General features: G+C 43.5%; 1 protein-coding gene across 13 annotated transcripts in view; it reads right to left on the bottom strand.

The window, feature by feature from the left end:
* NOSTRIN (nitric oxide synthase trafficking) overlaps positions 1–7,730 on the bottom strand; it is a 56,247-nt gene extending 48,517 nt beyond the window's left edge. For 12 of the 13 annotated variants that reach the window (XM_041721996.1, XM_041722001.1, XM_041722000.1 and 9 more), the window contains exon 1: positions 7,612–7,730. Coding sequence is in view for 6 of the 13 variants with exons in the window: in XM_041721999.1 (XP_041577933.1) it covers positions 7,612–7,638 (27 nt within the window). In the remaining 7 variants the exon portion in view is untranslated. The remainder of the gene's footprint in view (positions 1–7,611) is intronic. The other variant, XM_041722008.1, reaches the window with a different exon arrangement.
* Between the last annotated feature and the right edge of the window lie 13,507 nt (positions 7,731–21,237).

Genomic DNA, 21,237 nt, shown 5'->3' with positions numbered 1-21,237 from the left:
ATGGAGCTAGGGGGTATTATGCTAAACAAAGTAAGTCTGTCAGAGAAAGACAATTATCCTATGATCTCACTCATATATGGGATTTAAGAAGCAAAGCAGATGAACATGGGGAACAGGAAGGAAAAAATAAAATAAGGCAAAAGCTTTCAGAAAGGGAGGCAAACCATAAGAGACTCTTAAGTATAAGAAACAAACTGAGGGTTGCTGGAGGGGCAGTGGGTAGGGGGATGGGGTGACTGGGTGATGGCATTAAGGAGGGCGTTTGAAGTAATGAGCACTGGGTGTTATATGCAACTGATGAACCACTGAACTCTACTTCTGAAACTAATAATGGTGTGTGCTAATTAAACTGAATTTAGATTTAAAAGAAGAAGAACAAGAACAACAAGAAGAAGAAGAACAAGAACAAGAAGAAGAAAGAAAGAAACAATGGCTGATGCTGATGCCATAAGGCGATCTTGAGGGTAGACGTCATGTGCTAAGACGGTAGAGCAGAAAGAGAAAAAGAGCCTGGGTCCCTGATGGCCCTGGGGACCACCACACAAGCCCCTCAGCTCCCTACTCTTAGACTTAACTTATGTGTGAGAGAAATACAGTAAGAGAGGTTTTTAAAAGCCACTCTTATTTTTGGATTTTAAAATGTGCAGCTGAACATAGCTCTAACTCATACACAGTCTTTTAACTTTTTATTTTAAATTATGAAACATTTTTATGTTTCATAAAACAATAATGATGCAGATAATAATAATGATACCCATTATGAACTCACTACCTGAGTTATAGAGATATTTAACACTTTGCTTCTGCTTTCTCTTTTTTTTTTAATTTTATTTATTTATTTATGATAGTCACAGAGAGAGAGAGAGAGAGAGGCAGAGACAGGCAGAGGGAGAAGCAGGCTCCATGCACCGGGAGCCCGACGTGGGATTCGATCCTGGGTCTCCAGGATCGCACCCTGGGCCAAAGGCAGGCGCTAAACCGCTGCGCCACCCAGGGATCCCTGCTTTCTCTTTTAACGACTGTTTTTTCCTTTTCATAATTTCTTTGGCTATACTTGGGCACTTATTCTTCCCCATGAAGATTTATCTAATTACATTTTTTAAAAATCCCCATTGGGATCCTAATTGGAATTGCATTACAAATATATCAATTTGAGGAAATTGACTTTTTTATGGTATTTAGACTTCCATCCAAGGACATAGTAAGTCTTTTCATGTGTTCAAATCTTATTTTATGTTCAATAAAATTTTATGATGTTCTTCATAAGTCCTATAGCTTTCCTATTTGATTTATTCAGAAATATCTCACAGTATTAAATTGTGAGGTTTTTTTTTTTTTTTAATGTAATGTCCTCTCTGCTTTGCTCTCCTATGTAATGTCCACATCAAAGCAGAAACAAAGACCCAACAAAAACACCAGGGGACCATGTCCCACAGAGAAAGATTCAAATGCATGCTTGCAGAGTGAGCTCTCCTGCTCTGAAACACTATGAGGCTGGGGCTGGGGGGAAGACAAAGCAGAGACATAGATTAGAGGATTCTGGAGGTTTCAGAGAGGAGTGAGAAGAACCTCCCATCAAGAGAGCCAGGAGCTCAGGGAAGAAACTCTGAGCTGAGCTGTCCTAGGGGATGGGCCCACACCAGCACCATCACCTGCAGAGTCTGCATCCAGAAGTCCTGGGAAAGAATAGGGTTTCTCAGACCCCATGTGTGAGAATGGGGGCTTGGAGGGGAAATCTTGCCCCTAGTGAATGAAGGTGGAAATGAGCAGAATCAGTCGAGAATTTTTCTATGTGCTCGGCTTCAGGGGCTGCTGCATTTCTTAAATTTATCAAGCCATCAAAACTCTCCAAGACATGTTTTTAAAATACTATATCCGGGGAACTTGCACTAGGAGGCCAGGCAGCCCTGAAAGTTTTTAAGCTATTGATCCAAAACTCAGTTGTTTTGGGGGAAGTTGGAGACCTTGGGAGAAAATGGAGAGTCCCTGTCTTTCCCCTGTCATTCAAACTCAACTTTTTAAAGCAAGAGGCTGCTCAAACAAGGCACAGCTTATGCTTCAATCGACCCTGGAAGACGATTTCCTGTTACTTAACAGACTGGTACTTCCTAACGTTTTCACATCATGGCACACCTAGAAAATCATATTTGGGGGCACCTGGGTGGCTCAGTCAGTTAAGCATCAGACTCTTGGTTTTGGCTCAGGTTGTAATTTCAGGGTCCTGAGGTCAAGCCCCTCATTGGGCTCCATGCTCAGCATGGAGTCTGCTTAAGACTTTCTTCCTCTCCCTCTGCTCCTGCCCCTGCACACACACACTCTCTTTTTAGTTTAAAAAATTTTTTAAAGATCTTCTTTATTTATTCATGAGAGACACAGAAAGAGAGAGAGGCAGAGACATAAGCAGAGGGAGAAGCAGGCTCCATGCTGTGAGCCCGACAGGGGACTCAACCTCAGGACCCCAGGATCATGCCCTGGGCCGAAGGTGACGCTAAACTGCTGAGCCACCCGGGCTGCCCTCTCTCTCCTTTAAATAAATAAATAAATATTTTAAAAATATTATTTTATTATATATTTATGTATTTATTATAATAAATATTTAAATAAATAAATATTTTAAAAATAAAATAATAATTAAAAATAATGATATTTGTACTGGTTCAGTATGTGGTAAATGGACAAAGTTGTTCAAGGCAGAGGACCTGGCCTGTGATCTCTGCCCCCCAGCCATATCTTGCCAAGATTCATGTCTCAAGTACACCCATAACCCATCCACCAGGGTGCCTGAGCACACACTAGTCCAGGACTCCTCAATACATTATGTTGTTGTTAACTTAGTAATCGGATGACAGCAGGATGTTCTTATTACAGCAATGGAGAAAAATCTTTATCTTTGACCCCATGTGCAGTGTACCAGACACTCCTCGACAAACCCTGATCTACCCTGAGATAAAGGTGACATTGGTAAATAAAAGAGTTGCCAAGAATACTCCCATTAGTGCAGCATAACCCTTTCTTTTTTTCTTTAAAGATTTTATTTATTTATTCATGAGAGACACAGAGAGAGAGGAAGAAGCAGAGACTCAGGCAGAGGGAGAAGCAGGCTCCATGCAGGGAGCCCGACATGGGACTCTATCCCCGGGCTCCAGGATCACGCCCTGGGCCAAAGGCGGCGCTAAACCGCTGAGCCACCCGCTGGGCTGCCCGCATAATCCTTTCTTTACAAAGAGTGATTCTGTACCCTTCATCATGTCCCATCTACTCAGACTTAAAGACAAAATCTGTGGAAAGCAGACTTGCATAAATATCAAAGCAGAACCAGCGCAGTCTTGTGTGTCTGTGTGTGTGCACGTGCGCGTGGTGATCAGAAAATTTTGGAACATATCTACTTTGAGGTGATGAATCTCTTGACCTTGGCTTTGGCTTCCCCTTTGCTATCCTACCTCTCCTTCCCAACACATTCTCATTTACCAGAAAGGCCACTGAAGGGATTCCATGGATCACAGCTTGAAAGCCAATAAAGTCTAATCCCTTTATTTTATACTTAAGCAGCCAAAGAGCTGAAAGTAACTTCATTAATTAAGGACAGAACCATGATTAGAAATATTAGGTTAGCCAATCAATGAGAGAAGCCATCAGAAATAAATATATTTAATTATTAATAAATATATAGCTATACATTTATTAATAATTAAATATTATAATATTAAATATATAGCTATACATTTATTAATAAAGTATAATAATCTATAGCTATAAATTAGCTATAAATAGCTAATCAGTATAATTGCACTAAGTATACTCAGAGTAATAGTTACCTTTAAGTGTTATAATCAATACAAATGGCTTCCTAATGTCATCAACCAGCACAAGAAGTGTTTTCTCTAGTCAAAATCCTATAGAAGGTGAATTTTTGGTGTTTTTTCCCCACCCATTGAATTTTCAAATTACCCATCCTTTACACATATTCATTCCAGGAAAAGAACCTACTATTGATCTTACATCTCCATATGCATTTTTATTAACACACCGTCTCTCCTGGGTCTCATTAATTACTAGGAAAAAAGTTAATGTATTTGGGGATCCCTGGGTGGCGCAGCGGTTTGGCGCCTGCCTTTGGCCCAGGGCGCGATCCTGGAGACCCGGGATCGAATCCCACGTCGGGCTCCCAGTGCATGGAGCCTGCTTCTCCCTCTGCCTGTGTCTCTGCCTCTCTTTCTCTCTCTGTGACTATCATAAGTAAATTAAAAAAAAAAAAAAAAACTTAGTGTATTTTTTCCCTGATAAAGGGAGCTCAGGCTAGTGGTGGAATATTTGGGACATTTCTGAGCCCCTAAAAAAACTCTTCACAAAGAAAACTGGTACACACAGGCATTTCCCATTCAGTCTTTAAAAAAATATTTCTGCCCAACATTTGTAAGCAAAATCTGTTGTATAAATGTTGTCATCACCAAAAATGTATCAATCAAAGTAACGGGCATGTGGAATAATTAGATAACTTCTAAACAATATAAAATGCACTGTATCAACCCTGGATTAGCTGTTCTTTTTGATTTTCTACAATTTGAATAATTAAAGTTAAATTCAGTTGTTCCAGAAAAGTTCATTTCTATTCTAGATGGCAGTATGGAGAGTTTTTGGACAGTGATATCCTCATAGTGTCGGTTTTTTTTTTTAAGATTTTATTTATTTATTCATGAGAGACACAGAGACAGAGGCAGAGAGAGATGCAGGCTTCCTGCAGGGAGCTTGATGCAGGACTCGATCCCAGGACCCCGGGGTCACAACCTGAGCCTAAGGTTGTGAATAAAGTTAAAACCCATTTAAGCTAAAGCCATTTAAGTTAAAACCCATTAAAAACCAATTTATATTATATATATATTCATAAATAAATAAATAAATAAATAAATAAATAAATAGATAGATATTCAGAATTAAAGTACATTCTAAATTTCTTTTTTTCTTTTTTCTGATTGCAGGGGAGGTGGGGGCACAAGTGGAGGGACTGAGCATGGACTTAAGGCCCATCCCAGGACCCTGGGATCCTGACCTGAGCCCGAGGCAGATGCTTAACAGACTGAGCCTCCCAGGTGCCTCTGAAGTAAATTTTAACTTTCAGTTAGAAGTTAGTGGAAACAAAGAGGCCGTGTTTTTCCCATTGAATTTCAGGTAACCACGGATTTCCATACATGGATCCGTGGGGCCGACCAGCTTAAACACTGCAGCTAAGCTCGGCTTCACGAATGCTGTTCGTGCAGCCCCGGGGAGGGAATGGGACATCTTGCCGGTGGTTAAAGCTTGGGGTTCTTTGCGGTTTCCCCCCGAAACCCCCCAGGGTTCAGGAAGCATTCGTGGGCAGCCAATTCCTTGGTTTTATTCTGTTGCCAAACTGCAGCTTCATCTTCCTACATTATTCCCCAGCACAAGCTAGAACTGCCCCAGGAAATCAACGTGAACCCTTGAAAATGAAACAATCGCAAATAAACAAAGATTCCAGGAGTTTAGAGGATTTAGAAACCCTGGCTGAAGGGATATCCGCCTCCTCTGGACTCCCACACTACCTTTGATGGCTCTGGGCCCAGAGAGAGAACCTTCAAGCTGTGGGCAAGGAGCAGTCCTTGCGGAGATGCTCAGCTGAGGGGAAAGAACCCCTCAGAACCTTAGGGAGGCAGCATGAGGGGCACCTGGTGGCTCAGCGGTTGAGCGTCTGCCTTCGGCCCTGGGCATGATCCTGGGGTCCCGGGATCAAGTCCCATGTTGGGCTCCCTGCATGGAGCCTGCTTCTCCCTCTGCCTGGGTCTCTGCCTCTCTCTGTGTGTCTCTCATGATTAAATAAATAAAATCTTAAAAAAAAAAAAAAAAAAAAAGAGGGACCACAAGGCTGACCCATGATGTGGTGATGGGTTATCTTGGGGGCTGCTCAGATGGAATCATATCTGCTGACCCTGGTCTGAAGGCAGCCTTTGAAAAGGACATTAGGTGACTCGTTCTTTTATTGTTAACCGGATCCCAGTTTCTCTCTCTTCTATCTCACTCTTCACATGGTCTTGACTTTCTTCTTTGGTGCCGGTTGGAGCCCAGTTGTTGCCTCCACTTACCCCACCCCTGTCTCACTCAACCACCCTTATGCAAAAATATGTCATCAAAGTATCAGTGGGAAAAGAGCAGAGGGGTTAACACTTGGTAAGGCGGCAAATGCAAAGAGAGAAAAATAAACAGCAAATACACGAATAATAGAGACTTAAAAAAAATTATCTGTTTTTACCAGTGGAGAGAAGATTGGGATGGAGGAAATTAAAGGGGAGAATTTTCAGCCTTAAAATCTATATACAGCTATATTTTGGAATTTGTTTTTGCATCAGACACATATTTACTTTTGTATTTCAAAAAAGTAGACAGAACCTGCTATTATATCGTCATTATTAATAATAGTAGCCATTCTGCCTTCATCTCATTTAGCTCATGTGATTCATGAACTCCATTTTGCGGGGTGGCACTTACAGCTCCATCTTCTCTAAACCTGTGCTTTGTACATTATATACACAAAAATGAAACTAATAATTCTCTGTCGCTCTTCTTCTTTATGGCTTTATTGCAGCCCTCATTTATGTTTCTCCACAGTTTGTTATTGTTGGGTGTTTTTTTTTTTTATAAAACACTTGAGGGATGAACGCAAATCCTTGCTTCCGATGTCACCGATTTTAGTTTTTTGCCACCCTTTCCTGGGCTAACACACTGACGATTCTCGACTATTTGATGTCTACAGTAGATACACCCCCACATGCCTTAATTGCTCCTTCTTTCCTAAATTTCATCTCTACTATTGCTGTTAACCTCACACACTATCTTTGGATTTTTGACCAATCTTCTGTTTTGGGTAACACCCCCAGGACTAAACAAACATGTTAGTAAACTTGTCTGAGAACCACTATATGCCAGGCAGAGTGGGGGACCCGTCCTTCCACTTACAGACTTTGCAATTCTTCTTCTTTTTTTTTTTTTTTAAGATTTTATTTATTTATTCATGAGAATAGAGAGAGGCGGAGACACAGGCAGAGGGAGAAGCAGGCTCCAGGCAGGGAGCCCCATGTGGGACTCGATCCCGGGACTCCAGGATCACACCCTGGGCCTAAGGCAGGCGCTAAACCGCTGAGGCACCCGGGCTGCCCAGGCTTTGCAATTCTTGACTCTAAATGACATGGGGAAATAAGCCAAAAGCTTCCACCCTCACTTCATTCTCAGAGCCCCAAATTGGCTGCAGGTTCTGAGTATTTGTGTCGCCACTCTACACACGATGTTGGCACCATTGGTGTATATCTTAAGAATGTTTTCCAAACAGCCACCATCTGCAAGCAAGTATGATGCTATACCCACTGGAAGTTTTTCCAACAACATGAGAATAAAAGATGACAATTAACCAGCCCTGTCATTTGCTAGAAAGGGTTGTTTTAAATCAAACCGAAGAAAAGCCACAAGACTTTTGTATCACAGCCAATGTCTAAACATGTTTGCCGAATATCTCAAATTTCTTAAGTTAAAACCCATTAATATATAAACCTCCCCTCTGAGGCCACCCTCTCACCCACAGGCGCAAAACCACACTGAGCTACTCACCGAGCAATCTGCCAGTGGGTCCCTCATATTGGAACGTTTGTCCTTCTGTCCTTTTACTTACGTTCCAGCATTCAGCACTCAAGAAACTACAATCAAGGTTGGGTGTGTCCTGGGTTTCCCGTATGCAAAGGGCCTAGAGAACGTCAGTCCTTGTCAAACACCCCGAGGAGGAAGTCCCAGCCCTGGACTTTCATCCCGTTTGTTTCCTGAAAAAGCAAAGAACTGCTCTGGGTCAAGAGAGCTGGACTGAGATGCTGAGAGTGACTTCTGTAAATACTTAGAGCACAGAATATTTGAGTCCTACACCGTGTGACCTCTCAAGAAGGCCCAGAAGCCATCAAGTGTCCCAATAATTCGAGTGTTCGGGGTAGATATGGAGGAAGCATGCTTTCCCGGCCTGCTGTATTTACCACATTTTTTAATTTTCTGTATTTCACGATGCTTTGGCATGTGCGGGCCTTTCAGACCTGGGCAGGGACCGCCCTCCCTACAGTTAGCCAATTCCTGGAGATAGCAAACAACTGGCCTGTGAGCGTGACTTTGATATGCAAACTAACCAATCCTGAGCTCAGACCCCCAACCACCAACTTTATCTAACCCTCACACAGAGTCAATATTCCCCCGCCCCAAATCACCCCAGGGTCAGGTACTAAACAATTAGGGCCACACCCACAGAACTATGACTGGAGTGGGAAAATGTCTAGAAGAGTCTATCAGAGAGCCAGGTACACACTGACCACTTCACAGGGCCTAACTCAACTCAACCCTCACTCCCAGCCCAAGAGGCTAAACTATGAAGTTAGGAAGGATTTTCCTATGTTCACCTTTACCTTTTTTTTTTTAATTATTACTCAAAAGGGTAAACAGAGCTAGAAATCAACAATCAGCAACTGGTCATTTATTGCTTTCTCTGCACCCAGCTGTCAATCCTCAGATTTCCAGCTGACGGCCTGTTGCCTTTCGGTGGCCATTTGCTGGAATGCAGGCAGCCTTCCTATGACCCCCAGGCCCCGGGTCTGAAAGGAGCTCCACCCGGAGAGCCCCGTGGAACCCGTCAGAGCTGCCTGGGGAGGGGGCAAAGTCTGATCATCTGCCCTAGGTATGCAGGCTCCATTCAAATCGGAATGAAGAGGAAGGGGTCACAGAGGGAAGAGAAGCTGCCCTGCAGTCAGAGAGGAGCGGTCCGTGGTCCGGTGCCACGACCCGCACACTGAGCAAGGCTCTCCTCTTAGCTTCTCCCAGGGAAGGTTACCACTGGAAGGTTACACTGAGCAGCAGCAGCCAGGGGCTAGAATCCGATAAGCAAGCCGGCATTCTGAAAGCCGCGTAGAGACAGGGTGTCCGCTGAAGTTAATGTGTCATTCGGATTCCCACGGGAGGGCTTCCCTGCCACCAGAGACTGTAGACAAACTGGGCTGGAGCTTGGTCCCAGGGCCTGGGGCAGCTCAGCATCTTCCTTCTGATTCCGGAGGCCCTCGGTCTCATTTCAGCTACCACTTGGTCCCAAATGGGGAGACTGGCCTCCCTTGCTGGTTTGCACAAGAAACGCCATCACACCGCGCCACCTGGGACCTCTGTGGCCCTTTCAAAGATGGGTAGGGGGTTGCGGCCCCCTCACTGCTCACGTGTGTTTCTCCCCGCAGGCTGACCAGCGTTCCCTTCGGCTTCCTGGACACCAGCTAAGCTATCTTCTTGCCACAGTAGCCTTTTCAGGACTGTTGTAATGGCAGCATGGTGTTTGGGATGAATCTAGACTTAACTAGTTTGGCTATTTGTTGAGCTTTCCAGAGAGGTGTTTGAATCTGGAAAAAATAATAGATATAGATATAGATACAGATTTAGAGGGTAGAAAGGATTGTATCAGTTACCCGTGTCACAATGATGCCGTGTAACAAACAGAAGACCCGGTGGCTTCAAACGGCAGAGACCTTCCTTAGTTTACAAGTTTGTGGTTTAGCTGAGCGGTTCTTCTGGTCTCCCTGGTAGCCCTCACGTGAAAGCAGGTCATCCACACGCCCTGTTGCTCTTGGCTGGGCCTGGCAGCGTATAGCTCCTCGGAGTTCCGCTGGGCAGGTAGTTGGCTGTGGGTTGAGGCAATTCTTCTTCAGCCAGTTGTTGAACCTGGACTGTTCACAGGGCCTGGTGAGGAGCCATGAGTGAGTGACAGCACCCAAGGCTTTGGGAGGTGCAGGCTTAGGACTGCCACATCATCCCTTCAGCCATACCCAGCTCTCCAAAGCCAGTCACAGGCACCCCAGAGGCATGGAGGTGGGGGAGGTCCACCCCTGGATATAGAAGAGGCAGCGAATTGGGATTAGGTTCACATTAAATTCACCAGGATGGTCAATCAACATTTATTCTTGAATGACTAAGAAGATAAAACAGAAAAGACAGTGGAGGACATGGCTGATATTGGTCATCCTCTCCCTTTCCCCAGTTCAGCCTCAGGGAACATGTTTGGGACTCCAGCAGAGCTTGAGTTGGAGAGAAATAAAGAGTTAATTCTCTAAGGACTATGGACACAGACTTGGAGATTCATTCTTCCCTCCCACGCTCGCCCTGGGGCGAGCCCAGTAGCCCAGTAGGTTCTCTATCGTGTCTCCAGCACCAGAGGCTGTGACTGGTGAGGCACCTGGGAGTGAGGACATCTGTCTCTGCACCTCTGAGTGGGGCTCCTGCCCCCCAGAAATGGTCCAGGGAGACCGGGAGGAAGGAGCTGAGTTCCTGTGCGAGCAAGAGGGAGAAGAGCCTTGTAGTTTTGGAATTAATATTATGGGGGAGGAAGCATTCCTGCCCCCTTCAAAGTCCTTCTAGTTGCACTAAGAGGCACACTGACATGAAACAGGATAACAGGAGAAAATCAAATTTAATAGTAGGATACCTGGGATCCCTGGGTGGCTCAATGGTTGAGCGTCTGCCTTTGGCCCAGGGCGTAATCCTGGGGTCCCGGGTTCAAGTCCCACATCGGGCTCCCTGCATGGAGCCTGCTTCTCCCTCTGCCTGTGTCTCTACCTCCTTCTCTCTGTGTCTCTCATGAATAAATAAATAAAATCATTTTTTTAAGAAAAAAAGAATAAAAAAGAGTAAATGTTTGGAGAATCAATGTTTGCTGGGCTGCTCAGGAACAGTGAAACAGAGAACACTTTGAACAAACAGGGCTTATTAGTCTCCTTCCTGTCTACCATCCCTTGTTCATATCATAATGCAGTCATCTATGGCGATGGCTTTCTTCCTGGAGCGGGTCCTCTACCTAGATTCTTTGAGGCAATTGTGGGGGAAGGTTAACGAGCTTTTCCTGAATCTGCTGGGTTTTGATTGCTTTTTAACTCAAAATCATCTTCCTGTCAAGTGGCTCATCCTGGGGTGGCCTGTCCTCGGCTCCCATCAAAATTAACATAACTCTGTATCTTTAGGTCCATGAGAACTATATACAGCAAAGCATCTCATGGAAGGTACTAAAATATTTGGTTCCCAAGGCATCCTTTTGAGTTCTTTGTCCTCAGGTTTGTCTCTGGATTACACATATTCTCCGGCTTCTTTCCAGCCCAGTCCTCCAGCCTGACTCCCTTCCTGACTGACACCTCAGATGCCAATCTTCCTGCTTCCTTTCCCATCTCCACTGAGCATTCACATGCCTGGCATGGCATCTCTGCAGAGAGAAAAACTGCAGTGGACTCCCTTGGGTCGAGCCTGGAAGCCACTCCACTGTACCCCACTCAACCCATTTTGCACTGTCTCCAAGGGGAGTCAACAACACGAGTAACATTTGTTTGTTTGTTTGTTTGTTTTTTAAGATTTTTTTAATTTACTTATTCATGATAGAAATAGAGAGAGGCAGAGACACAAGAGGAGGGAGAAGCAGACTCTATGCCGGGAGCCCGACGTGGGACTCGATCCCGGGACTCCAGGATCACACCCTGGGCCAAAGGCAGGCGCCAAACCGCTGAGCCACCCAGGGATCCCACATTTGTTAACTGCTTATAAGCAGTGTTGGGCGTTGGTAATTCAGAAACAGGGGCTCAAATGTAATAGAGGGTAAGGGCAATTCATAACTTGCCTTAAAAGTTTCTTTAGAAGCCAAAGCATGTGGGCAGCCCCCATGGCTCGGCGGTTTAGTACTGCCTTTGGCCTGGGGCATGGTCCTGGGACCCAGGATCGAGTCCCACATCTGGCTCCTTGCAGGGAGCCTGCTTCTCCCTCTGCCTGTGTCTCTGCCTCTCTCTGTGTCTCTCATGAATAAATAAATAAAATCTTTAAAAAAATGCTTTGGCATGTAAAGAATTGGAAATGGCACAAACATCCATCAGGAGGGACCAGTGCAGCCACTGTGGTAAAAAGTATAAGGTTCCTCCAAAAATTAAAAATAGAAATACAAAGTGATCCAGTGATTTCCTACTAGGTGTTTACCCAAATCAAAACACTAATTCAAAAAGATATATGCTCCCCTATGCTCAATATAGCTTTATTTACAATAGCCAAAATATGAGAACAACCCGTGTCCGTCAATAGATGAATGGATGAAGAAGATGTGGTGTGTACACACACACACACACACACACACACACACACATGCACACACACACAGTGGAATATTAGCCATAAAAAAGAATGAGATCTTGCCATTTGCAATGACATGCTAAATGAAATAAGTCAGATTAAAAAGACAAATAGTATATGATTTCACCTATAGGTGGAACCTAAAGACAGAACAAATGAAAGAACAAACAAAAGGCAGAAGACCCATAAATACAGGAAGGGAAGGGGAATGGGAAGTACAGGCTTCCAGTTATGGCATGAATAGGTCACAAGGATGAAAGGCACAGCATAGGGAAGATAGATAATGGCATTATAATAGCCGTGTAGGGTGACAGCTGGTAGCTACACTTGTGGTGAGCAGGGCATATCATATAAACTTGTTGAATCAGTACGTTGTACACCTCAAACTAATGTAACATTGTGTGTGAACTGTACTTCAATAAAAAATTAATTAAACAATATCACAACCTGGTCAAATACTTTATGGTAATATGAGCTCACATTTAGAGGACTTACCATCTGTCAAGTGCTATTCTAACTGCTTTATCATATTAACTTATTTAATCACCATGACAATCATATGAGATAGATCTGTATTATTTTCATCCTTATAATACTTACATGGACACCGAGGCATAGATGTCACCAGCTAAACCCCAAGATCTGACCTTACTGCTGACCTGCTTATACCCACCCACCTTTGTCCCACATCTTCCCTTAAGCTCTTCCTTCCAGCTTATCTCTCTCTCTCTCTCTCTCTCTTTTTTTTTTTAAGATTTTATTTATTTATTCATGATAGACACAGAGAGAGAGAGAGAGGCAGAGACACACACAGAGGGAGAAGCAGGCTCCATGCAGGGAGCCCGATGTGGGACTCGATCCGGGTCTCCAGGATCACGCCCTGGGCAGAAGGCAGATGTTCAACTGGCTGAGCCACCCAGGCGTTCCTCCAGCTTATCTCTTAACTTGGAGAAAGGACCCTATAGGTGTAACATCCCATAAGGGAAACTGAAACTACCTCTTAAGCAATAATGACTGCGAGAGGAAGAGCTCTGGTGGCCCGGACCACCTGGACCAGTTTGAGCTAAACCCCCAATTCTTGGGTGTGCAGATGAACCATGGGGTGACCTCTGGGATGACCGGCAGTTACCTTTATCTCATTGTTATACTAAAAACTCTGCCCAAGGAGGAGCACAAGCCTCATTTACATAACGTACAATGTTCCTTAAGGCGCACGTGCTACCTCATGCCTGCTTGTGCATAGGAACCCATTCACCCTTGTTCAGGGAGTCATGGCTTTGGAAGTTATTCCCCTCATCTCCTTATTGGCTGCAAATAAAGTTTCCTGTGTGACAACTCACTTGGTATAGTTTCTCTCTATCACTCGTAAAAGAGAGAACACACTTTGGTTACACAGGATGGTTAAATGACCTACCCAAGGTCATCAGCCAGCAGTGGTATAGCTGCAATTCATCTGACTCTAACAGTTCCATGTTTAATTATTGCGCTCCACTGCAGGTCAACCCAAACAATGGGATACAAAATACCAAAAATTGAGCATAGAATATGAAATATTTAGTTATAGTACTGACTTAGAGACAGGTTGCAAAAGAATAAGTATGATTCTAGTTTGATACACATATAATAACAAAAGGTCTAGACACATATATGCTAGACAGACAATAGCATATCCCTGAAAGTTGAGACTATGGAAGACTCTTACTTGGCATACTTTTCTGTATAATGTTAACATTTAAATCCAAAATGCACTGCTTTAGAGACAAAATAAGACAACACTAGGAGAATAACAGTTAGGCTAACTTTGATTTCTAAAAAAGGGAAAACTGGTAAGTGAAAATGCCTTGTTTTGTTGGCCTCGCTGACTTTTATTTCTCTCCAAAGCCCAGCTAGTGTTATTTTTCCCAGACACACTACACTCTTGCCTTTGTATACCATTATCCATCCCACATACCTCTTTTGATTCATTTATCCCATTGAATTGAAATGATTAGTATAATGCTCTGCTTCCCACATTCCTCAGCCAGCTTTTTATAACCAAGTGCCTGGAGCAAGGAAATGTTCAATAAATACTTGTTTTCATTTCACTGGATTCCATACTGAGAAACTGGCCTCATTAGCTAGTTCCTTTCCATTGACAAGACAGGGAACGTTGCTGATGGGCAGCCCTAGATCTTCAGTTCTCAGGAAGCGGAGTTCAAAACATTGAGGCTGAAGATAAGTGTGACCTTCTGGGCAGGAACTCTAAAACGGGAAATGGCCCCAGTGCACTTGGGAATCTCTGACACTCTTATTAAAAATGGCCTTGACAAACAGGAAACTGAGAAGGAATCAAAAGAATCCCCAGGGACCACTTAGAGAACTTTCTTGGAGATTTATTGGTTAAAAAGATATCAACAGATGAGATAAGAGTCTTAGAACCAAAGATAAAATCAGGGTGGCCCCATGCTAAGAATACATTTGAGAAACCTGAAGTCTAAAATGAGCTAAGTTTTGAAAACTTTGCTGAGAATGTTCACTATTTCCACAGCAAGGGGAATGTAGAGGGACAGCCCCTGAGCTTGGGACAGCTGACTCTGTGTCCCCAATGACAGAGCGAGCAGGAAGGCTGAGCCAGGCTGCCAGGTTCTAGAGGTTACCAGGTCAGGCAGAGAGAGAGGCTGGCCGCCGAGCACCACATCTTCAAAGCACCTTGACATAGCTCGCCACGGCCATCCCAATTCTGAGTCCTGGACGAAGCCTACTCCTTGGCCTGTCTGAGCCGACTGAGGACCAGTACTATCTTTGCTGCCGTACCAGGCACTTGAGAACCACGGACAGCATTTACGAGACATGACATCACTCCCACCCATCGGCCTCAGAGAGCAGCGTGGAAGCAATCTCATTCTGACTAAATTACTTTTTATTTTTAGTCTCTGGTTGCTTCAGTGATTAGTTTGCTTAATTTCCATATCTTCCCAAAGCTGAAAAATACATTTCTAAAGCCTTGCCTTAATGCATACATTAAAAAAAAAAAAAAAGTAACTTTGCCCAAACCCTCGGGATGGGAGAAAAAAAAAAATCTAATTTAGAAGTGCTAATGAGTGTTTTACACTGTAACAGGAGCAGGGATGCACATAGAGATACTGTTATTGTTGACAGCCAGCCGGATTTGTAGTATCTCAGGTAACTCTTATGCTCAGTTTCTATTAATTATATCATATTTTAAAAATTGCAAAAATAGGCGTTTTACCACTTTCCACATCGTAAAAATACCTAATTTTCAATCAAAGTCCAAACGGTCATAAGTAACTTTATAAACACAAACTAGCCTTGCATTCAGTGTGCTAGGGTAAGTGGTCACTGTGCATGTCCGAGTTTCATATATATTCATTTAAAATCTCCAGGTGTTAATAGAGAATAAAGATGAAATTAAATAGACCAAATTGCCTAAAACAAATTAGCATACGTTTACTTTTCCTTAACAAGCCATAGGAAATGAAGACTAATGGACAACTAATTAATAGTCAAGTCATCCTACAACTATGATCAATGGCTTTAGCTTTAAAAAAAAAAAGCATAAGAAGAATATTTTACAAGTGCAGATTCATCCAAATTATATTACAGCTTCATCTGATCACCTATGTTAATATTCATGTGACATTACTTACATTTTTCTAAGCTCACCTAGGGCCAGTCTTACAGATTTCAATTAATATGCACATCGGAATGGCCAATATAGGGCTGCTTTAATCTCCATTTGGCAGCTTTGCATATGTAAATAAAACACCACCTGCGGGATTTATTTGCCTTTCCCCCTTGGTTGCATATCCAGGCTATAAATCATCAATTTATAGTTATTTCCTATAAATCACTGCCAGATTATGAAGATAGAATCTCAGAAAAAAAACAAAAGTACTCCACATGGTTATTGTGATTACTTTTGTACCAGGAGCTGAGGAGCTGGAGATGGGCATGGAGAGCAGAGGGAGCATTACACATCTGGAATTTTATAGGATGTGCTTGCATTATCTATTTCACGAGTATAGACTAACTTCTTTTCTTTTCTTTTCTTTTTTTTTTATACACTAATTTCTTTGTCAAAGCCACCGCATACCTCTGGGACTGAGAGCACACAGTGTTTGGAGCACGTTTACTCAGAATTTAGGATTTGGGCTGCTTGTTTAAAAAACTGCCCCTGCTGTCTTCCTACTCAATTTTTTTAACCCCTTAGTCAGCTTCTCCCACAACTCTTCTGAAATGGTTCTCCAGAAAAGTCACTATTTTTGTCATTTTGCATCTCTGTAGCATTTTATAAATTGATAATTCATTGATGATTACTCACTCACTCACTCACTCACTCACTCACTCAGTGAGGTCTTTCTGTAGCTCCCTGTGTACATTATGAGGTGTACAAAGATGAACAAGCTCTAATCCCTCTTTCAAGGAACTCAATATGATGAAGGAAGGTTATATTACACTGTGATAGATTATTTTTTTAATGTTATTTATTCATTCATGAGAGACACAGAGAGAGAGGCAGACACACAGGCAGAGGGAGAAGCAGGCTCCATGCAGGGAGCCCGATATGGGACTCGATCCCTGGACCTCGGGATCACACCCTTAGGCCCAGAGGTGAAGGCAAATACTCAGCCACTGAGCCATCCAGGTGCCCCCCACTGTGACAGATTATATAAAAGAGACACAGGCAGAGGGAGAAGCAGGCTCCATGCAGGGAGCCAGATGTGGGACTCGATCCCGGCACTCTGGGATCACGCCCTGGGCTGAAAGGAGGCGCTAAACCGCTGAGCCACCCAGGGATCCCAAGTTGAGGCATTATTAAAGATGACTGCTTATTACACGTATAAGGCATCGACGAATACAACTATTGTAACTCAAAGACTTGCAAAAGCTAACATGACTTCTCTACTCACCAAACAATTTAGAATTCTTGAGAAGTTTTAGCTAATGTATTTTCTTCTTTCACTTAAATTTCCCTTTAATAGGGCTGAGGGAGACATTTTATATTATTACTTCATTGCGCTTGGAACTCAAGGATAGTATTCTCATTTTTTAAAAAGTATCCTTACTGCATCTAATTATCTGAAAATTTCTCGAGATAGTATTAGGGTTTTGAAAACAAACAAATTGACTTTAAAAATTATCTCAAAGTTACAGGCAAGTTGCAAGTTCACAGAATTTTTTCCTTTTTTTTTTACATCTTAATATTTAGTATGTATTTACTACAAACAAGAACATTCTTCAACAAAACCACAACAAACCATCAAAGGCAGGAAATTAACATTGATTTATTACCACAATCTACTCCTCGGTTCCACCAATTGTCCTAATTACGTTCTCCATGGCAACAGGATCCAACTCGGAATCCTGCGTTGCGTTCAGTTGTCACGTCTCTTTAGTGTCTCCTTCACCCTGGAACGGTTTTCAGTCTTTGGTTGACTTTCATGCTATTGACACATTTGAAGATCGGCAGTTAATTATTCAGTAGAATGGCCCTCATTTTGCATTTGTCTGGTATGTGCCTCTTTGGCAGGAATGTCACAGAAGTGATGCTGCTCCCTTATTACATCCAATCAAGGGACTCATGATTTCATTTGTCCCATTACTGATGGCAGTCACTTGATTAAGATGGTGTCTGCCAGTAAAATCTGGCTGTAAAATCACTACTTTCACCTCTGCGGTTAATAAATATTTTGTAGGGAGTTACCACGAAACTATGCAAACATCTTGTTCCTCATCAAACTTTGGGTTCATTCATTTATTAATTTATATGAAGTCACAGTTTCCCTTTTTATTCGGTGCAGGATAATCAGTTGCTAGGATTAATTTTGGGGCACAAACGGCTCAGATTTGGCCAGTGAGGGGGCACTGCACCTTGGTTTTGTGTCCTTACACCATTTCCCCATCATTCTTGGAGCACTTTCTTGCTTTCTGATGCTTTCTTGCTTTCTGATCAAAAAAATCCCTTTCAGTCTGTGCTTTCCTGCTCTGTCCTAGATTCAGCCACTTCTTCAAGGAGGCCGGTTCCTTTTAGTGGAAAATGGACTTAGGATGGATTAGAAACCAAGACGGGGGTCCTCGGTGTGCTCCCTGGGGAGGCAGTGATGGCAGGCCCTGGGGTGGACAGCTAGGGAGCAGAGGGGGACACACTCCCATTTTCATCCGGACGTGCTTACATCAGCACCTCTATTGATAGCCACCTATATGTTGACAGCCATGACTTTACCTGGGTACTTATAATAATTTTAATCCAATACTAAATTTAGTCCATTTTCTCCCCCTCCATGTATGTATTATTTCCTTTTCTAGGGGTGAGAAACTGACTTCGATTATCCTTAATATATTATGTGTTTGTTCAATTCCCCTGCACGCAGGGATTGTCCTACTGCAGCCACTCTGACTTTCCATGGTCTGACTCCCCATGCCAGGCCGTTCCTCGGCAGCAGGCCCACATCATCCTGCTTAGGCTCGACGACTCATGTTGGGCCTCCCTCTGTATGGACACCCTCTTCACCCCACCCTGATTCTCCATGCTCTACTATCCTCCTCTGCTGACACTTCGATAACCCCATCTGGCCCCCAGCACTCCACTCTGGGCCACCACGAGTCCCTCACCTGCCAGAAACAACAACTCTGCTTTGCCCCATCCCAAAGCTTTGCAACTGAACAGTTCAGGAAGAGGAGGGAGGGAGAAAGAGGCAGAGGGAGGCTGAGCATTATCATTAACATAGTGCGTTTCCTCCTATCTTTGTCATCACAGAGTTCGTTCCTGGCTTACCTTGTTCCTCTGTCCCTCTAGTGTAGACGTGTCCCGAGGTTCTGCTCTAGGAGGCAAGGGAGAAATGCCTCAAATTCAAAATGTAAAAATTAGCTCATTTTTTTTCCTCCCAAAACTTCTTTATCTTCCTGAAACTCCTATTTCTGTAAATATATATGTTCATTCTACTAGCACTTCTTGAGCGCTTACTATGTAGCAAATGTGTTGGCTAAGGATCCAGATAGAAAAAGCAAGTTCTTTGCCCTCAAGATGCTTATAATCAAGGGAGGGGGAGTGTGATAAACACTCTGATGGAGTCCAATGACTGTACCTTTTCTTCCTTAGGAAAAGCACCTCATTCCAAGTGACAAAGGCTTTCTGAGAGGAGGAATCCCTAAGTTAATCTTGAAGGCCATATGAGAGTTAGCTCGATGGAAAAGAGGACAAAGGTCTTTGAGGCAGAGTGAGGCTTATGTGCTGGAGATGTCACATGGCACAGCCCAGTTGAGACCACAGACTTGGAACCTGGGTTGAGGGCCGTGGGGAGGGATGAAGATAGAGTGAAGGGTATCAGTGGTCAGGCCACAAAGAACCAGAGGCTATGCTATGGGACTTCCTGGTCCACACCATGCCCTCTGTCTGAAACACCCTTCCTCTTCCCATCTGACTCATCCAAATTCATTTTTTTTAAAGATTTTATTTATTTATTCATGAGAGACATATATAGAGAGAGGCAGAGACACAGACAGAGGGAGAAGCAGGCTCCATGCAGGGAGCCCGATGTGGGACTCGATCCCAGGTCTCCAGGATCACACCCTGAGCTGAAGGCAGGCACTTAACCGCTGAGCCACCCGGGCTGCCCACCAAATTCATTTTTGGCTTTCTCCTTCCAATCTTTCTCATCTGATTCTGAAGCAACTTCTCTCTCCTCCAAAATTTCCTGGCAATCACTATCCTAACAATAGATTTGATATGATGATGATAATAATGTTATGTCTGTAGAGTAATTATCATTTTCAAGAACCTTTTGCCTTCATCATGAAGTTTGATCTGCATAACCGAACAGGTATCATTTCCTTCAGAGCCACCTTGGCCTATTAAAGCTACCACCGCTCGTGCTCAGCCTCTGACTAGCTTGAGAGTCCCTTCGGTCCGCAACTCTGCCTCTGGCTTCCCTGCATCTCTCCCGACGCCTAACACAGCAACGTCTCGTGGACAGTTGGTGCTCAATACATGCGCTGGCTTCATTTGGATGTGCCTCCTATTGAATCCATTCGCATGGTGGTTGTGTGTGTTTTCAGCCGGCATGGTAGGAACTGTTCACACGTCCTCAGAAATGACTTATAAGTGAATAACGAAGAAATGGCAGCCCTGGGAGTTTAGCAAGTCAGAGCTCTGTTCTATAAACAGTCTAGTGCCTTCAACACAGAGAAAAAAACCACTATTTTTTAAAACTCCAGGGACTCTTTTGAGCTCCTCTTTAGGGATATGGCTCCAAATGGCCTAGCATCCTACACATTGCTTGCTGGCTGGCTAACTGGGTAGTTAGTAGCATCCTGCGTCAGCAAAACTAACCGCAGCCAAGAGTTTAATCCTGACGAATCTAATTAACTGCTATGACTCCAAAAGAGAAGAGTTGGTGGCCGCCCTTTTATTTCCAATATCTTTCTCATCTGTAGTACCCCATCCCTCACTCACCCCACCCCTAGGAGTTCTTCCCTGTGAGACTTCCAGCTCATTCTTAAAACCCAAAGCACTACTCTGGGAAACGAACTAGGGGTGGTGGAAGGGGAGGTGGGCGGGGGTGGGGGTGACTGGGTGACGGGCACTGAGGGGGCACTTGATGGGATGAGCACTGGGTGTTATTCTATATGTTGGCAAATTGAACACCAATAAAAAATAAATTTATTAAAAAATAAAATAAAATAAGATGCCTAAGTGCCAATTTTATTTAAAAAAAAAAAAAAAAAACCCAAAGCACTAAAGGACTAGTTTCACAACCTACGTATCTTCTATCCTTCTCGTCTGCAATGCACTGAATTCTTGAACTGCTTGAATTGATGCCTTGTGTTCTGGGCTGTTCTTTGACCCTTGCAAGCTCCCTGGGTTAGGTTGGAGAAGAAGGTGTCTGTTTCTTGAACTGGACTAAGACGGTGAACTTTGGCAACTGAATTCAGTCACTGATGTATTAGATTTATTGAAGATCTTTTTTTTTCTAAGAAGGTCTCCTGGCATAGTTGAGAGCACTAAACATCGTAATCTCGAAGAGAGGGAAAATAGGGATGAAAACCACAGGGGTGGAAGTCTGAGATCTG

The sequence above is a fragment of the Vulpes lagopus genome, chromosome 11 (assembly GCF_018345385.1).
Source record: "Vulpes lagopus strain Blue_001 chromosome 11, ASM1834538v1, whole genome shotgun sequence".
NCBI lineage: Eukaryota > Metazoa > Chordata > Mammalia > Carnivora > Canidae > Vulpes > Vulpes lagopus.
The sequence above is the reverse complement of the archived record's forward strand: the minus strand, read 5'-3'. Positions and strand labels throughout refer to the sequence as shown.